The sequence below is a fragment of the Hirundo rustica genome, chromosome 18 (genome assembly GCF_015227805.2).
Source record: "Hirundo rustica isolate bHirRus1 chromosome 18, bHirRus1.pri.v3, whole genome shotgun sequence".
Lineage (NCBI taxonomy): Eukaryota > Metazoa > Chordata > Aves > Passeriformes > Hirundinidae > Hirundo > Hirundo rustica.
In genome coordinates this window covers 10957784-10974525 of record NC_053467.1, presented here as the reverse complement: position 1 = coordinate 10974525, position 16742 = coordinate 10957784, and the positions used below count along the sequence as shown (strand labels likewise).

The 16742-nt window shown below is 69.2% G+C and overlaps 5 protein-coding genes across 5 annotated transcripts; 2 read left to right on the top strand and 3 right to left on the bottom strand.

The window, feature by feature from the left end:
- Positions 1–40: 40 nt before the first annotated feature.
- TSPAN10 (tetraspanin 10) lies at positions 41–2352 on the top strand. Its single transcript, XM_040082043.1, has 4 exons — positions 41–135; positions 434–993; positions 1699–1998; positions 2304–2352. The coding sequence occupies exons 1-4, from the start codon at positions 73–75 to the stop codon at positions 2350–2352; spliced, it is 972 nt and encodes a 323-aa protein (XP_039937977.1). The 5' UTR covers positions 41–72.
- Positions 2331–2789, bottom strand: PDE6G (phosphodiesterase 6G). The gene is made up of 3 exons (XM_040081718.2): positions 2644–2789; positions 2529–2569; positions 2331–2442 (listed from the first exon to the last, which is right to left on the bottom strand). Exons 1-3 carry the CDS (start codon positions 2787–2789, stop codon positions 2366–2368), a joined length of 264 nt encoding a protein of 87 aa, XP_039937652.1. The 3' UTR covers positions 2331–2365.
- A 915-nt stretch (positions 2790–3704) lies between these two features.
- Positions 3705–5371, bottom strand: OXLD1 (oxidoreductase like domain containing 1). The gene is made up of 2 exons (XM_040081716.2): positions 5292–5371; positions 3705–4903 (listed from the first exon to the last, which is right to left on the bottom strand). Exons 1-2 carry the CDS (start codon positions 5325–5327, stop codon positions 4535–4537), a joined length of 405 nt encoding a protein of 134 aa, XP_039937650.1. The 5' UTR covers positions 5328–5371; the 3' UTR covers positions 3705–4534.
- A 48-nt stretch (positions 5372–5419) lies between these two features.
- On the top strand, positions 5420–7568 carry CCDC137 (coiled-coil domain containing 137). The gene is made up of 6 exons (XM_040081717.2): positions 5420–5698; positions 6033–6160; positions 6336–6546; positions 6814–6896; positions 7016–7095; positions 7226–7568. Exons 1-6 carry the CDS (start codon positions 5460–5462, stop codon positions 7421–7423), a joined length of 939 nt encoding a protein of 312 aa, XP_039937651.1. The 5' UTR covers positions 5420–5459; the 3' UTR covers positions 7424–7568.
- A 946-nt stretch (positions 7569–8514) lies between these two features.
- Positions 8515–11729, bottom strand: GPRC5C (G protein-coupled receptor class C group 5 member C). The gene is made up of 4 exons (XM_040081715.1): positions 10715–11729; positions 10059–10156; positions 9749–9892; positions 8515–9603 (listed from the first exon to the last, which is right to left on the bottom strand). Exons 1-4 carry the CDS (start codon positions 11724–11726, stop codon positions 9571–9573), a joined length of 1287 nt encoding a protein of 428 aa, XP_039937649.1. The 5' UTR covers positions 11727–11729; the 3' UTR covers positions 8515–9570.
- Positions 11730–16742: the final 5013 nt, after the last annotated feature.

The window sequence follows — 16742 nt, the reverse complement described above, 5'->3', positions numbered from 1 at the left end:
AGCCCCATTTAAGCCCGCCCGCAGCCCCTCACATGATGGGAGTGTGACGGGTCCGGGCACGAGGTAACGGCGATGGCGCTGAGCAGAGTCCGCCTGTTCCAGCCCCACGGGGAGGGCACCCGGCTGCTGCCCCAGGTAACCCCGGGACGCCCACTCCTCTCCCACGGGACCCCTTATCCCGTGCACCCCACGTCCCCCCGCCCCGGGTAGCAGCGTGATGCCTCTGTGCTGCATCCCTGGGGGACTCCGTAGGGATGGATCTGGGGGTCCCTTAGGGTCAGAGTCCTTGCGGGGCTCCCTTCAGTGATGGGCAGGGGTGGGTTTGGGGCTAAGCAAGGTTGTGTCGGGCGGCTGCAGGAGCCTGTGATGGTGTCCGGCTGTGGGATGAGGTACATGGGTTGGAGAAACATTTATGGCTCCTGTGTCCCTGCAGACATCCAGGCTGGTGGAGCTGCCCTACTCCTCCTTTGATGACGATGATGACGATGACACGGCTGAGCAGGACCCCGACCCCCCCAAACTGAGCCCCTTCAGCCGCTGTGTGCGCTGCCTGGCCTTCCTCTGGAACCTCCTCTTCCTCCTGCTGGGGCTGCTGACGCTTGCTGTGGGGGTCTGGGGGCTGCTGGCCAAGAGCCCCTTGCTCGGGGGGGAGCCTGAGGTGCCCCTGGACTCGGACCCCATGCTGCTCTTCGTGCTGGTGGGGCTGGGAGCCAGCACCGTGTCCCTGGCCGGCTGCCTGGGCGCTTTCCGAGCCAGCCCCTGCCTGCTGCGCTTCTTCCTGGGTGCCGTGCTGGCTTTCGGGGGGCTGGAGGTGCTGGGGGGGCTCCTGCTGCTGCTGGCGTGGCGGCGGCTGCGGGACGCGCTGCGGGACCTGCTGCTCCTCTGCCTCCTGCGCTACCAGGATGATCCTGACCTGCAGTTCCTGGTGGATGAGGTGCAGCGGAGCCTCCAGTGCTGCGGCCTCGAGTCCTACCGCGACTGGGAGAGCAACCCGTGAGTCGGGGCTGGGGGTGTAGTGGGGGACCCCATGCAGACCACGGGGCTGAGAACCTCCTTTGTGGGACCCCGACCCCAACCCCACCGTGGGGCTGAAAACCTCCTTTGTGGGACCCCAACCCCACCATGGGGCTGAGAACCTCCTTTGTGGGGCGGGAAATTCTGTTGAGTGTGGGTCCACGGGGCTGAAAACCTCCTTTGTGGGACCCCAACTCCATCATGGGGCTGGAAACCTCCTTTGTGGGACCCCAACCCCACCATGGGGCTCAGAACCTCCTCTGTGGGACCCCAACCCCACCATGGGGCTCAGAACCTCCTTTGTGGGACCCCATGCCCACTGTGGGGCTGAGAACCTCGTTTGTGGGACCCCAACCCCACCGTGGGGCTGAAAATTCTGTTGGGTGTGGGTCCACGGGGCTGAAAACCTCCTTTGTGGGACCCCAACCCCACCATGGGGCTGAAAACCTCCTTTGTGGGACCCCATGCCCACCGTGGGGCTGCAAACCCTTGTGGCACCCCACCCACACCACGAGGCTGAAGACCCCCCCCCCGTTCCTCGTGGGGTCTGTGCCGTGGTCTCGCGTTTGGCTTGGGTGGCATCCCCAGCAGGGCCCGGAAAAGAGCGGGATGAGCCGGAACCCGCGGCTGGGGGGTGCGTGGGACCCCCTCCGGCCGCTCCTGACCCGCGCGTTACTCCCGCAGGTACTTCAACTGCAGCGCTCCGGGCGCGCGGGCGTGCGGCGTGCCGGCCTCGTGCTGCCGGGACCCGCTGCAGGCCGGCTCCGTGCCCAACGCGCAGTGCGGCTTCGGGGTGCTGGGGCTGGGGGCGGCGGCGGCGGGCGCGGCGGTGCACGCGGGGGGCTGCGGGGCCGCGCTGGGCGCCTGGCTGCGGGCCCAGGCCGGGGCCATCGCCGCCGGGGCCGCCGCCCTGGTGCTGGTGGAGGCCGTGGGAGCGCTGCTGGCGCTGCGGGTGCTCGGGGACGTGGAGGCCGTGAGGGCACGGTGGGGATTGGGGATGGTTTGGTAATGAATAAACCTTGTGAAAATCGTGGAGCCGTCTGGGTTTTGTCACCGTGGGTGCTGAGGGTGGGCAGGGATGTTGCAGGTGGGTGTGGGGATTTGGGGATGTCTGGGGTGCTGGTCCAGCCCCAAATGAGCCTTGTCAGAATGCTGAACCCGTCTGCGTCCTGCCCATCCCACCCCAGGCCGTGGGGAGCCGCTTTCCCTCCTCCCCAGCCCACAACACTGACTGCTGCGCTCGTTTGGCTTTAATGAGCATTTTTCCAAGCTGAGCCCCCCCCCCCCAGCGTGGGCAGGGGGGCCTCGACCTACGGGGCAGCACTACGGGGTCAGTGAGCCTGCCCAAATCCTAAATGATTCCGTACTGAGCCAGCTCGTGCAGCTCCAGGTGGCTGAAGGCTTCCCAGGGACAGATGACAGTGATGTCTGAGGAGAGAGAGGACAGAGGAGGTAGCAGTGTGACACCCCCCCAGCCCCTGACCCCCCTCTGCCACAGGCTGGTGTTCCCATACCTGTTCCCAAGCCCTCCATGCCTGGGATGTCGTCACCGAACCTGCGAGGAAAGAGGGATTGTCTGGCCTGACCCCAGGCAGAGCCCCCCCCATCCCAGGGCCCTTCCCCACTCACCCCTGCACCCCCTTTTTGGGGGGTTTGCTCTTGAACTGCCTCGTCTGCCTCTGCTTGAACTTGGGGGGTCCCTTGCGGGGGGTGGCGGGACCCCCGGTCACCCTCGTGGCCGATTTCACCTCCAGCTTGGGGGGTTCCAGGCTCATGGCTGTGGGGGGCTGGCAGCCCCGGCTCACGGCGTTCCCGGAGGGTCACGGCGTTCCCCGCTGGCACGGGAGGGCTGGAGGGAAAGGGGGGGCACCAGGCCCTGTTGGGCTTTGCGGAGCCCCCTCCCCACAGTGCTGGCTCAGCCCCCCGAAGCCAGGGAAGGGCATCCTGGGGGGCACCTGAGCTGCTGCTGCCCCTTCCTCCCTTGTCCCCCCCGGGGACCCTCCCCTGGCTTGCCCCAGCTCTGTGTCCCACCCCAGGCTGGGCAGGGGGAGCAGAGGATGGCCAATGGCACCAGCAGTGGGACTTTGGCGGCACAAACACGGCTCTGGGATAGGCGGGAGGGATTTGGCCCTGCTGCAGAGCTGGACGCGGCCCTTGGAACAAGGATCCAACCCAGGGGGATGCTCCCGGGTGTTCCTGGATGCAGGAAGAGCAGCAAACCGACCCCGTGTCCCCCTCCCAGCCCGGGAAGCCCTGACTCACGGAACCCCGCGATTCCCGATTCCACAGCCGCTCCCTGCGCGCGGTTCCCTCCGTCCCGAGGCTCAGAGATGCTCTGGGGGGCTTTTCGGGGAGGGAGATTTATCCTGCCCGGGGGTAATAGGATTATTTCCCTCCCTTCTTTCCCCGGGGGTAATCCGGTGTCCTTCCCCTGCTCCGGTGGGAAGGAGGTGTCAGGATTAGCCCCGAGCGTGCCGGGCGGGCAGCAGATCCCACGTGGGGGGAATCCTGCCTGCTTTCCTGGGGGATCCCCGTTCCCAAAGAGATTCCCACAGTGCCCCCTGATCCCAGCGCCCCGTTCCAGTCTCCATCCCAGCCTGGGTGGGGGTCCTGGTCCCGGCAGCCCCTGCCCACGGCCGGTGTCGTTCCAAAGCTTCCCTAATCCAGCACTAAAGCAATTAAAAACAGAATAATCTCGGCACACTTTAATTGAACTTCAGCCCCTGCCACTAATTGCAATTAGCTGGGCTCCAACAAATAGGATTAAAGGGATCCAGGAGTGTTTTCCACGGAGAACCACCTACTTCCCTGGCAGCGAGCAGAGCCTGGCTGTTAATTGGGGTTCGTTAATGAGTGACACTCGAGGGCTCGGTGGCTTCTTGGGGACCTTGTCCTGGGATGATGTGTGTGTGTGGGGGGGTCTGTGCGCGTCTCAATGGCTGCGAGTCCCCCAGGATGGAGAGGGGGGTTTGGGGCCACTTTAGGGGGATTTAAGACGGAGGCAAAGGCCCCTTGGAGAGCATCCTGGCAGGATGTGACAGCAGGGACAGCGCCAGCGTCCTTGGCAGCAGGCTGCTGCTTCCCACGTGCCCCGTGCCACACGCTGCCCCCCGAGCCCTCCCCACGGAGAGGCCCCTAAGAGGCTTTGTGGTGCCAGTGGGGAGGGGGCTGGCACAGCCCTTCCCATCACCAGGGCACGGCCAAGGTGCTGAAAATCCCTCCCAAGGTGCTTAAATTCCAGCCGGGAGCACAGGAGGAGGAGGAGGGCTGCCCTTGGCAGGGATTTGCCGTGCTGAGGAGAGCACAGCATCCAGCTCCCAGGAAATCCGGGGCTCAGGACAGCCTGAGCCCCCGCCTGTCCCCAAGGGCAGCTCCCTCCGAGGCGGGAGGTGACCCGACCTGGCGTGACACCCCCGGGATCCCTCGCTCAGCACACCATAAACACTACAAATAACCCAAATCCCAATCCTGCCACCCCAGGGATGGCCCCCCACCACTTTTGGGGGGACACGGTGGAGGCTCAGTCCTTCCTGGCGCGCAGCCTGATCTCCATCCTGAGGATCATCTTGATGTTCTCGTCCTCCACCAGCTGCTCCACGGCCGCCAAGGCCCGGGCCCCGCCGTCGCGGTGCCGCTGCAGCAGCTCCTCCACGTAGCCCACCCAGACGCAGTTGGGGCAGCCGGTGCCGCAGCAGTGGGTGGGCGGCGGGGGCACCGGGGGGGCTGCGGGCGGGTCCCCGGTGTCGCCCTGAGGGGTGGCGGTGCCGCTGTCCCCTCCCGGGGTGTCCGGGGTGCCGCCGCCGGCTTTCGCCGCGCTGTTCGAACGCTCCCGGGGGCTGCAGGTGCCAGCGGGGTGGGGGCACAGGGTCCCTCTGGGGCTGTTTGGGGGCTGCAGGGGACCGAGACCAGGCTGGGGCGGGGGGGGCACGGTGGGACCCCCAAAATCAGCCAGAGAACCCCCCCTGTACCCCAGCGTACCCTCTTGTCACCCCCAGCACCTTCCCACCCCCCCAATTCCCTGCACCCCCTCAGCCCCATCCTCCTTGTCCCCCCCGCTCCCCTCAGCCCCCAGCCCCTCCTTGTCCCCTCGTGTCCCCCAAGCCCCCCTTTCCCCCAGCACCCCCCAATACCCTTGCCCCCTGTCCTCGCTCACATTTCACGCCCAGCACTTCTTGGCCCCTCCCGAGGACTCCCCCGTGTCCCCCCCGTCCCCAGCACCCCGCTGTCCCCCCGCTGTCCCCGCTGTCCCCCCGTTGTCCCCCCGTGTCCCCGCTCACCCCCCGGCGCGCCCCCGCCAGCCCCCGCAGCAGCATCCTGCCGCCCCGCCCCGAGTGACAGCTCTGCCAGCCAATAGCGACCCTCAGCGCTCAGAAGGGTGGGGAAGGCGGGGCCAATGAGCAGCAGGGGGCGGGGCCAGAAGGCGGAAGTGGCGGCGGAACGGCCACATGAGGAGCGGCGGAACCATGGCCCGGGCACCGGGACCGGGACAGAGAGCGGCACGGGGACCGCGACAGAAACTGGGATCGGGACCGAAACAGGGCCGGGGACCGGGACCGAAACAGAGACAGAGACCGGGATCGGGACCAGGACAGGGACAGAAAGTGGGACCGGGACAGAAAACGGGACCGGGACAGAAAAAGGGACCGAGATCGGAACATGGACCGACCGTCCCGCTGCGCAAAAGGTCAGTGCCCGCGGGTTCAATCGGGGTCGCTCCCGGTTTGGGACTGGTACCCAGGCGGGGTCCCGTTCTCCGCGTCTGCGTCCCGATCTGTCCCCGTGCCCGTGCCCCGCTGTCTGCCCGTGCTGACCCTGATGTCTCCCCGTGCCTCGGTCCCGGTGTCCAGCCATACCCGAGGCTCAGTTTCCCACCGTGCTCAAATCCCAGCATCCTTCCCTACCTGGATCCCAGTGTCTGAGTCCCAGTGTCCCGGTGCCTGGGTCCCGATGTCCCGGTGCCCCAGCCTCCAGGTCCCGGTGCTTGCCCGGAGTCCTCTCACTGTGCTCGTTTTCCCCAGGAAAGAGAAGAAGGACAACATGAAGCCCAAGCACCCGGACGAGCAGGAGATCCCGTTCCGCCTGCGGGAGCTCATGCGGAGCCGCGAGGCCCTGAAGCGCCCAGACCCCGGCAAGAGGCGGGCGGCAGGTGGGACACGCAGGTGGCCCCGGCAGGTGGCCGAGGGCCCGGCCCAGGAGCCCGCGGCGAGGCTGGGTCCTGCCGTGGGACGTCCTCCTCCCTCGGGCGACGTCCCACCCGCGCTGTGCCAGCCGGAGGGACCCCGGTGGCGTCGCCGCTGCGGAAATGTCACCGTCTCTCCTAGAGGAGAAGCGGCAGCAGAAGTCCAAGGGCCCCAAGGCCCCGGGGGACGTCCCCGTGCCCAAGTTCCGGAGGGGCCAGGGGGAGTCGGAGCGTTCCTACATCTGCCGCATGGAGCAGGAGGTGCAGCGCGTCCTCTTCCTCGCGGAGAACCAGCTCCAGAGGGAGCCTGAGAAGGAGGCGACGGCTCCAGAGAAGTCCCAAAGGAAAAAAGAGTGAGAGCAAGGCCATGGGGGCCGGATGGGGCCAGCCCATGGCTGTGGCCTGTCCCCTTTGCCCAGGTCTGGTGTTGGCTGTGGCTGGGGGTGCAGGTGCGGGGCAGTGGGCCCCATTTCCGTGGGGATGGAGCTCTGGGAACAGCCACGGGCCTGCTTCACCCTCCTGGGGGAAAAGCTGTGGGATTCGGGGGGCTCCTGTGGAGTGGGGACTCGTTCCTCGCTCCCTGTCCGCTCCTGAGCCCCAGCTGTGATGTGGCTCTTCAGGTTTCAGAAAAGGAAGCTGGAAAAAGCTCGGAAGAAAAGGGAGGAGAAGAAGGAGGCCATTCTGGAGAAGAGCCTGTTCCAAGGTGGGAAAGCAGTGGGGGGCTGAGGTGAGCCCCAGCCCCGGGGGGCAGCACAGGGAGGGGCGGGGGGAGCTGGACCGGGCATCCCGAGGTTCTCCCACTGACCCTGGCTTCGCTTGCAGACACGGTGCCATTCGGAGATGTGGTGACACAGCCACCCACCATCACCTCACGGCCCAGGGGACGGGGTCCTGCCGAGCAGGTGAGCTCTGGGGACAGTGCCACCCACCCCTTGGGGACCTGGGTGGCCTCAGCGAGCCGGTGACAGCTCCTCGGGGTGCAGTCCTGGTGTCTCAGCCTTCACCCCTGAGCTGTCCCATCTCTGCCTGCAGGCTGGACGGAAGCAGCTCCTCCTGACGCCTCGCCTGGGCCCGAGCCAGGCGTCCCCTGTGTCCCCAGTGTCCCCCGTGGTGTCCATGGCCCGCCGGCGCATCCTGGAGGAGGAGCGGGCGCGCGTCATCCAGGCCTACAGGGACATCCAGAGGCGCAAACAGCTGGAGCGGGACCGTGCCCGGGCCGGTCCGGGCTGAGCGCTCCGGGACTCGAGAGGGACAGTGCCCTGCTGCTCTTGGGTCACTGCTGAGCCCTGGCGCTTCCCACAGCGCCACGCTCGGCGCTGGAGCGGGGTCCCTGCGGTGCCACGGACCCTGCTCGGAGTAAAAAGTGCCAGTGGGATCCGGTGGTGTGTGCGTGTCTGTGCTCCCAGTTCCGTAGGGATCCCTCGGGGACACTGCTGTGCTGGCAGGTGGCAGTCCCAAGCATGTCACTGTCACCACGGGCTGGCCCTGGTGGGGCTCTGGTGGGGGCAGGAGCCATGAGGAGACCGCAGTGCCTGGCCAGTTCAGCCCGGTGGGAGGACGGGGGGACAGCACTGAGGACACGCAGCACGCCACCTGCACGGTGTCACTCGCCTTTATTGTCACTGTTGGTGACCCTGCTTGAGCCCCGGCGCTGCAGCCACACGCGGCCCTGCCCTGGAAGCCCTGCCCCTGTCCCTGCCTGGCCCCGCTCACGGTGACCCCAGTGCCCGCAGCACCGCCACCTCCCCGCCGCCGCTCCCGGTGCCACCTGCCACCTCCCTGCCACCCCCGCGGGCAGCCCCCGGCTCGGGGGAGGCTCCGGGGCCGCTCCCGGCCGGGCGCAGCCGCGTGTGCCTCACCTGGCCGGACAAAGGCCCCGCTGTTCCGCGGCCCCGGCGGCACAAAGCGTTCCCTGTTGGAGCTGCGGCCGGCGCTCCGGGGGCCGGGGGGATGCCGCTCTTCCGGAGGGGCCGGGCACGGAGCTGAGCCGCTCTCCCGTCCCTGCCACGCCTCGGCGCGCCGGGCTTTGCGCTTTGTTTTTCTCGGGCGCTTTTGCCGTCCCCCGGGTGTCCCCGCCAAGGTGGAGGTGGCCTTTGCGGTGCTGTGGTGACGGCGGCCCCGGTGACACCGAGTGCCTGGTGCTGCCGGGCAATGTCCCCGCTGCCGCTCGGCACCGGGCAAACACAGGTGGCAGGTAAACACGGGTGACGCGGCACAGCCCCGGGGGGCACGGCCACATCCTGCTGCAAACCCCGGGCCGTGTCCCCGGAGCGGGGAGCGTGAGCTGAAGGCACAGCCGGGACACGGCCGGTGCCGCGCTCCCGCTGCGTGTCCCCTGTGCGGGGCACCCGCAGCCCCGGCGCCGCCGTCCCGGCTCCGGCTCAAGGAGACCGGGGCACCCGCTGCCCCCACGGAGCCGTTCCAGCCCTGAATAATTCATGGCGCTGCTGGCCGCAGGCTTCCTGCCCGGAGGAGGAGGAATGGCTGTGCAGGGGAAGGCGATCCGAGCGGGAAAACCACCGCGACCTTGGCACGTCCTCCGCGCTGTGCCGCCTCCTGCCCGCCAGCCCTTCTGCCCACGGGATGGGGGTGCCGAGGACCCTGCCCGGATCCCCCCTCACGCTCCCTGGCACTCCCCTAAATGGGGCTGAGCCCGTGGGAGCAGCCGGTGGGATTGGGGACACCTGGGACCCCCATCGCAGGCCACCTGAGACGGCATCATAGGAAAAACCACCTTTATTGGGGTGACCTGAAAAAAAAAAAAAACGGGAAAGGAAACTTGGCAGAGAAAGCCACAAGGAGGGCGAGGGGCCCAGCTCCCTCCCCACTCCCTGCAGGGGTCCCCGAGCCCCCGGCGGGGGGAAGGCACCCAGAAGGTGGCCAGAGCTGTGGGGGGCCGGTCCCCAGCCCCAGCAAGGCACTGATCCCCCAGAGCCCCAGCAGCGGGGAGACAGAGGCACAGAAGGAGGCAGAGCTGGGGACAGCTTTGTGTGCCCTGCGATGGGATGGGGCCAGCTCAGCTCGGGGTCCCCAGGGCTGGTGGGGTCAGCGTGGGGCCAGGGGCTGAGGGTGCCCTGGGAGGGGGTCCCCAGCTTTGGAGGGTCCATGGTGAGGGGAAGGTGGGGTGTCTGCGCATCACCGAGGCAGTGAGGTGACAGCCAGGAGTGTCCCCACGGGAGCCAGTCCTTGAGGCAGGGCCGTGGGGGTCCAGGTGGAGCGCTGGCTCTGGACCGTGTCTGGGCATCCCACGGGCAGCTCCGGCTGCCAGCTGGGGTGGGATTCACGCGTCGGGGTGGGACGAGGCTGGGCCAGCCCTGGGGAGCGGGACCGAGGGGCCGCGGCGGTGCCGGCGCTGCGGGAGCTGCGTCACGGGGGCTTCACCACCGGCTCCTGCTGTACGGCGACTGCACCTGTGGGCAGAGCCGGGTGGCACCGCGGTGGCACCGGGACCACCGACGTGTACCCTGACCCACCGGCGGGAGCTCTGGGCGCCGGGCAGAGCTGTCACCACTGCGGGGCCGGACTTTGCCCCCGCTGCAGCCACGGTTCACCCACCTGGCAGCTCCGGGTGTCCCTGGGGATGCTGGAGTGCCGGGGCGGCGCCGCAAAGGTGTCCTCGGCTCGGAGCGTGGAGCTGGCGCTGCCGGGCATGGGGGTGGTGGAGGCGCGGGGCAGGATCACGTCGTAGGGACCTTCGCCCTGAGGGACAGACGGGGCTGGGAGGTCACAGCACCGGGGTCCCGGGGAAGGCTTGGAGGGTCCCCACCCCGTTACAGCACCCACGGGAGCCCCCCACCCACACCCTGCCTGTCCCCCATGCGTGTCGCTCCTGGCGGGGTGTGGCCACCCCTGGTGTCACACTCACCGTCCCCTTGTGCATCAGGGCCATCTCGGTGGGCTGGTAGACGCTGGTCAGCAGCTGCCCGTTGTAGCCACTGTACGGGGACACCGGCTTCTTGGCTGCTGAGACACGGGGACAGTCACCACGGAGCCACTGCCACCCCGCTGGGGCTCCCTGTACCTCGTTAGCAGGTTTAACGAGCTGACTCAGCAGCTGCGCGCCTTTCCCGAGGGACACTCCTGTCCCCAGGGATGGCATCGCTGCTGCCCGGCCACGGCTCGTTATTGCAGGGTCTCTGGGGTGCAGGCGCCGCTCAGGGGGACCCTCCCTCCCCCACGGGGCACCCGGTGTGCCCGCCCATGAACCCATCGGGACTGTCCCCACCCCGTGTTATTGCAGGGTCTCGTGGGCCCGGGGCGGAGGGGCAGGAGCCGAGGGCGCCCCACGCCGAGGAGGGAGCTCCCCGCGGCTGCCGGGCTCGGCCCAAACTGGTACACCCAGCCCGGCCAGTTCTCGGGAGCCACAACAGCAGCAGGCGCCAGCGCCGGGCAGGTCACTGCCAGACATCTCATCACCCAGCCACCGCCGCCATCCGCCGTGGGGACATCCCCCGGGGTCCCCAAGAGGACGGCACCCGCCAGCACGGGGTCAGAGGGTCCCCGGCCAGCCCCGGCGCCTACCGAAGGACGGCTCGTCCATGGAGAAGGCCTTGTTCTCCACGAACATGCTCTGCGACTTCTGCTCCTTGAGGATGGTCTCGTAGCCCACCCCGCGCGTGGGGTAGCCGTCGTCCTCGAAGGCCTGCTCGGGGCCGCGCCGCGTCACGTGCGTCACCTCGGGGATGACGTAGAGCAGCAGGAAGGCGGCGGCGTTGCAGAGCAGCGCGATGGCCAGCGTGGGGTCGTCCCAGCCGGGCTTGTGGCCGGCGCGCTGGTTCCCGTACAGGTACATGATGGTCCACGCCAGCCAGATGGCCACCGAGAGGCCGGTGGTGGCCAGGACGAAGGCGCCGTGCTTGCGCCAGCGGCCGTAGCGGCCGCAGAGGGTGGGCCAGGCCGCGGCGAAGGCGGCCGCCAGCAGGGCCATGACGTAGACGAGCGCCATGACGAAGTCGGCGTCCGCCAGCTGGCAGGGGTCGGCGGGGCCGCCCTCGCGCCGCGCCACCGTGATGACGAGCCACTCGGCGTTGATGATGACCTCCACCGAGGAGAGGGACAGGGCCACCGCCAGCGTCACCCAGCCCCGCGGGGCCCGGTTGCGCCGCGCCAGGAAGTTGAGGGCCACGGCGTGCGCCAGCAGGCAGGAGAAGCAGATGCCGAAGAGGACGCCGAAGAGGAAGCGGCGGGAGGCGCAGGTGGAGAAATCCGGCCCCACGATGAAGTCGAAGGTCAGGCAGAAGAGCCCGAAGGTGCCCAGAAGGAAGAAGACCTGCGTGGCCACCAGGCTCTTCTTCTGGTGGTCCTGCACGAAGGGCAGGCTGGCCACCAGGACGATGGTGAGCACGAAGGTGGTCACCACGCCCAGGCTGGCCACCGCTTCCACCGCGATGCCCCAGCCCGCCGAGAGGTCACAGAGGTTGTAGTAGAGGGGGGAGAGGTCGTGGCTGCAGCCCGGCGGCGGCGTGGGCTGCGCGGTGGCCGTGGGGAGCAGGGCCAGCAGCACGGCCGTGGTGCCCATCCTGCACCGCGGCATCCAGGGACCCTGCGGGACACAGCGGGGTCAGGGCGCAGGGACTGGGGAAGGGGGTCAGCTCCCCGCTCGGAGCATCCCTGCCCGTGGTCCCCACCGCGCATCCCGTGGTGAGCAGTGGGGTCCTGGCAGCTCTGCCCTGCTGGCGCAGCTGAGCTCACCCAGCGTGGGCAGGGAGCTCCAGATGGCACCAGGCAGCCACACGTCCCCATTGGCTCCTTGCCTGGAGGTTGGTGGCAGCCGAGGAGGGACTCAGCCCCTCTGTGCCCCCTGTGATCCCTCCTGACATGGGACTTCTCTGGGGCTGTCCTGATCCCTTCCTCCCTGTCAGGAGCAGCACCGTGCCCGACGGCTTCCTGGGAGCACCAAATGTGTGCCCAGACCAGATGGCAGAGGTGATACAGGGGGACAGGGCTGTCCCCTTGCCTTGTCCCTGCGTGCCACCACGCTCCTGTTTCCATTTCTCCCGGCCCACTTCCCTCTGGCTTTGGGCACCGGCCCAGTGCAGGTCGCATGTCCAGGCTGCTGGCACGTAGGCAGCCGCAGCCTGGCACGGCACAACACGGCGTCCCAGGCCCTGTCCCCACCGCTGCCACCCCATTCCTGCCATCCCATGGTGGGCATGGGCAAGAGGAGGCATCGGGGAAGCTGCAGCTGGGGGAGGAAACCGGGAGGAGACCCCAGCAAGGACGTGCCGGGGCCGGGACCCGCAGTCCCACGAGGGGCGCCCCGAACCGGGCACCCCCCAGGCCGGGGATAGGGACAGGAGCCCCCAGCACCACGCTGGGACCGAGTCCCTGTGCCCGCGGGTTCCAGGAGCTCCCCCTGCCCCGGTTCCCGGCTTCCCCCCCACCTCCAGCCCGCTATCCCGCAACCTCTGCCCGGTTTCCCCCGCTCCCCCGGCGGCTGCAGCCGCGTCCCCAGTTCTGCTCCTCCTGCAACCCCGCCCGGTTCCTCGCATCGCCCGTTGGCTTTCCCCGCTCCCCCGGCCCGGTCTCTCCGCACTCCCGTCTCGCTTCCTCTGCCCCTCCCGCCCGGTTCCCCCGCACCCCCGTCCCGCACCGTCCCGGCGCTTCCCGGCGCTCCCGCCGGGTCCTGGCCCCGAAACTCCGCCGGAGCCGCCCCCAACCCTCCGGCCGGAGGAGCTGCGGGGGCGGACGGCTCTCGCTCCCGCTCCCGCTCCCGGTCCCTTCCCGTCGGCGCTGCCGGTGCCCCCCCGCTCCCGCAGGGCTCGCCCTCCCTCCGGCCCCGCTCACCGGCCGCAGCCCCCGGTGCCCGGCGCTCCGCTCCCCCCGTGCCGAGCCGAGCCAGCTCCGATGCCGCCGCACCGTGCGCCTGCCTGGCCCGGCCCCTCCCCGAGGTGCGGCTCAGCCCCGGGAGCGCGATCGGAGCCGGCCGGGACCTGCCCCTGCCCCTGCCCCGCACCGGGCGGGGACACCGGGGTCCCGCACGGGCGGGGCACGGAGGGGGCGGAACAGGGGGAGCCCACCTGGGTATCCGTGTGATGAGTCTGGGGGGGCCCCGCCTGGCTCTGTGTCCCCGGGAAAGACTCTCAGGGGACACGGGACGGAGCCGCGGGACTGCTCCGGGGCACGGACGGGGATGAGAGGGGCAGAGCCTGGGCTGGGGGTGAAGCAGGGGGGAGCCCACCTGGCCATCGGTGTGATGAGTCTGGGGGTCTCAGCCCGGCCCTGCACGTCAGGAAAGACCCTCAAGGGACGAGGGACGGAGCAGCGGGGTGTGCGGCACCCACACGGGATCTCCCACCGCCGGTGGGCTCCGGGGTGGGAGCCGGGAGTGGCGCTGCACAGGCGGCCCCGCCGTGTAAGGATACACCGGCCCGGAGGGGCCTCCCGGAGGAATGTCAGCTGATGGATAAAGCCGGAGCCCTTGGCAGGGCAGCAGCACCCAGAAAACCCCAGAAAACCCCAGAAAAGCCCTTTCTGCAGAGGGCTGGTGACCAGGGCAGCCCCAGCCCGGGGCACTGGCAGGGTTTGGTGGTCCCTGTCCTGATGGGAGTGGCCACCACCCTGGAATTGGGATGGGCACCCCACAATCACCCCATTCATCCCCGGCGATGGGGAAAAGCCCTGGGAGATTTGGGGCACCCCGGGAGCCCCGCCAGCCCCTGGGAGAGGTTTCCAGGCAGGCGCTGCTATTTCGGGAGGGTGAAGCAAGAGGGTGAAGGATGCAGAGGAAAGTTCAATGTGCCTCCGGCGGGGCCTGCCCCAGTCCAGGCCGGGATGAAAACAACCCGGGGAGAAAGGGCAGCAGAGCTCCCAGCGGGAGGACCGGCTCCCACCGGAACCGGCGGCACCCGCGGCGCAGCGACCGGCGCCTGCCGGAGCCCCCGGGGACAAGGACGGCGCGTCCGGGCTCAGAGCTGCGCCACCGCCACCCTCCCGCCCTCTTCCTAAGGATCCTTTGTCTTCGGGGTGGTGTTCGGGCTGGGATCATCCCTGCCCTCGCACGGGGCACGGCAGCGCAGGCGAGGGGCTCCGCAGGGGCCCCCGTGCCTCAGTTTCCCCAGGGGTTTGGAGCGCAGGCTCCGGGGTCGGACAGCCCTCGCTCTCCGGGAAGGGCTCAGCCTCGGGTAAGCGGTGCCGGGAGCGGAGGCGGCTTGTCCTGCCGCCCCCACGCCGCGGCCCGGCCTCTCCACCGGCTGCTTCCTTCCGCCGGAGGCTTTCCCGGCTGCTGACTCAGCACGAGACCCCCGTGACCCCCCGTGGGGCCACCGGCAGGCGTCCGTCCCGCCGGGGCTGCCCCGCGGCCGCGCAGCCTTTGCCTTTCTCGTCCCTCTCCTTGGCGGGCGATTTCCTCATCCCCTTCCCGTGGGAACCCCCCAATCCCCCCACGGCGGGCGATTCCAGCCCCCTTCCCACGGAGACCCTCATCTTCCACCCCTGATCTTCTACCCCCCAGCTTCACCCCTGATCTTCCACTCCTGATCTTCCACCCCCCATCTTCCACCCCTAATTTTCCACCCCTCATCTTCACCCCTCATCTTCCACACCCCATCTTTTACACCCCATCTTCACCTCTCATCCTCCACCCCTCATCTTTACTCTTCATCTCCCACTCTCCATCTTCCACCCCCCATCTTTACCCTTCATCTCCCACCCCCCATCTTCCACCCCCCATCTTTCACACACCGTCTTCACCCCTCATCTTCCACCTCTCACTTCCACCCCTCATCTTCCACCCCTCGCGGGCGCTTTCCGCTCCCCCTTCCCACGGGGAATTCCCTGCCCACGTTTCCAGCCCCCACTGCTTGCTCCCGGCGTTTTTGTGGGTCCTACAGAAAGCCCCCGAGAGGCTGTGGGGTCACTGGGGGCGATGCCCACCCCGTGCTGCCCTCTGGGGCGGTGGATGCCCGGCCCTGACCCCCCGGGCCGATCCGAGCTCCCGCTGCTCGGGGTGGGCTCGGGATCGCCATCCCGGCCGTGGAACCGGACAGAACCGCTCCTTCCAGCACAGAGGCCACAGCGAGGGGCCGGGATGTCGCTCGGCACCGGGACCTGGACCCTGGCCAGGCTCTGTCCGAAAACATCAGCACGCCGGGCGCATTTTTTCCAGGCTTACCTTTCCTGGGGAGCCGCAGGGACGCGCGGCTGGCACGGCTGGCAGGGCGGCACGGCTGGCTGAACCCCGTCTCCGCGGCGGCTCCCCTCGGCAAGGCGAGAGCCGTACCTGGAGCCGGGGGTCCCCGCTGCCCCCCCAGAGCCTCCCGCCGCTCGGGCCGGGGCTCGCAGCCGTTCCCAGCGGAGCCCCTCGCTCCGGCGGACGCCGTCAGCGCATTTCCACCTCCTTTGCCAAGTAAATACGCACCGGTTGGCACAGGGGGGCCGCTGGCGATCGGGGAGGGGGGCGGTGGCAATCCCGGAGCTCCCGCCGAGGGTTCCCGAGGCAGCCGAGCCCCCCGCCCCGCGGCCCCTCAGCCCCTGCCCGCGGTCGGGTTAATAACTAATCCCTTCCCGGTTCTGCTCTCCTCACGTGCCAGAATTAATGGAGCGAGAACCTCCCAGGTACCCCCCGCGCCACCGGCTCGGGCTTTAACCCCGTCCCCCGGCGGGGATCCGGTCTGGGATGAGCTGACATCCCCGCCGGGGTCCGTCCGGACCCGGCTGCGGGGGCACGGTGGGTCCGCCAGTGGGTCCGCCCCACACCCCGGGGGCAAAGGCTGCGCCCCATCCCACCCCAGTGCGGGCACGGCCGGGGCTCGGGGGTGGGCAGGGGGTCTGCTGGGGTTCGGGGGTGTCTCTGTGCCCTGCCAGGAGCCAGCTGAGGCCCCCATCCCCCCCGGGCACCCCCTGGCTCTATCCCGCCCCGCGTCAGGAATCCGAGCGGAAAGGCTGGGCGGTTTTGGGGGATTACGCTAAGGATCTTACGGGGAATTAGGGTGGCGGCAAGGCCGGTTCGGGGGGCTGGGGGTGCCAGCTCCCTGCCCCGGCAGCGCCGGCCCCGCAGCGCCCCATCCCTGCCCTCTGCTGGCAGCTGCGGACAGGCCGGCGCGGCACGGAGCCGCACCAGTTCGGCACTGGTGCGACCGGGAGGGAAGAACTGGGTGCACCCGCTGCAGGGGGGCACTGCCCGGGGGCTGCAGCCCGGCTGCTGCCAGGGGCGGTAATGGCTGGGGGCCCGGAGCTAGGATCTTACCGTGATCCAGACCCCGCTGCTGGGGACAGCGCAGCCTGGGGGTGCTCCCTCCTGGGCAGCAGGGCAGGGGCACGGCGTGGGCAGGGCAGAGGGACCCTGTGCCAGAGACGCTGGTGCAGTGTGCCTCCGCTCCAGCTGCCCGCAGGGAGCCGCACCCAGGCAGAGTTTAGGTCACAGTTTATGGAGTGGCGCCCAGCGGGCACCACGTCCTTGTCGGGGCTCGCAGCAGCTCACTCGTGCCCTCCACCCCTCACCACGGGCAGGCCCTGAGCTCCCCAGGACCCTCGGTGCCGCTGAGCTGGGGCACGTCCTGGTTGAGCTCCCTAGATGAGTTCCCTGGACGGGTTCCAGTGTTGTGCCAGG

Excerpts from the sequence above, each read along its gene's own strand:
- GPRC5C (XM_040081715.1), bottom strand. The coding sequence starts at position 11,726 with ATGCCGCGGTGCAGGATGGGCACCACGGCCGTGCTGCTGGCCCTGCTC. Across the intron at positions 10,157-10,714 it reads CATGGACGAGCCGTCCTTCG|CAGCCAAGAAGCCGGTGTCC; the intron begins GTAGGCGCCGGG and ends CCCGTGTCTCAG. Across the intron at positions 9,893-10,058 it reads CCCTGATGCACAAGGGGACG|GGCGAAGGTCCCTACGACGT; the intron begins GTGAGTGTGACA and ends TCTGTCCCTCAG.
- CCDC137 (XM_040081717.2), top strand. The coding sequence starts at position 5,460 with ATGAGGAGCGGCGGAACCATGGCCCGGGCACCGGGACCGGGACAGAGA. Across the intron at positions 6,161-6,335 it reads CGGCAAGAGGCGGGCGGCAG|AGGAGAAGCGGCAGCAGAAG; the intron begins GTGGGACACGCA and ends CGTCTCTCCTAG. Across the intron at positions 7,096-7,225 it reads GACGGGGTCCTGCCGAGCAG|GCTGGACGGAAGCAGCTCCT; the intron begins GTGAGCTCTGGG and ends CTCTGCCTGCAG.
- TSPAN10 (XM_040082043.1), top strand. The coding sequence starts at position 73 with ATGGCGCTGAGCAGAGTCCGCCTGTTCCAGCCCCACGGGGAGGGCACC. Across the intron at positions 136-433 it reads GCACCCGGCTGCTGCCCCAG|ACATCCAGGCTGGTGGAGCT; the intron begins GTAACCCCGGGA and ends GTGTCCCTGCAG. Across the intron at positions 1,999-2,303 it reads GTGGAGGCCGTGAGGGCACG|CGTGGGCAGGGGGGCCTCGA; the intron begins GTGGGGATTGGG and ends CCCCCCCCCCAG.
- OXLD1 (XM_040081716.2), bottom strand. The coding sequence starts at position 5,327 with ATGCTGCTGCGGGGGCTGGCGGGGGCGCGCCGGGGG. Across the intron at positions 4,904-5,291 it reads TGGCGGGGGCGCGCCGGGGG|CCCCCAAACAGCCCCAGAGG; the intron begins GTGAGCGGGGAC and ends GGTCCCCTGCAG.
- PDE6G (XM_040081718.2), bottom strand. The coding sequence starts at position 2,789 with ATGAGCCTGGAACCCCCCAAGCTGGAGGTGAAATCGGCCACGAGGGTG. Across the intron at positions 2,570-2,643 it reads CCCAAAAAGGGGGTGCAGGG|GTTCGGTGACGACATCCCAG; the intron begins GTGAGTGGGGAA and ends CTTTCCTCGCAG. Across the intron at positions 2,443-2,528 it reads CATGGAGGGCTTGGGAACAG|ACATCACTGTCATCTGTCCC; the intron begins GTATGGGAACAC and ends CTCTCTCCTCAG.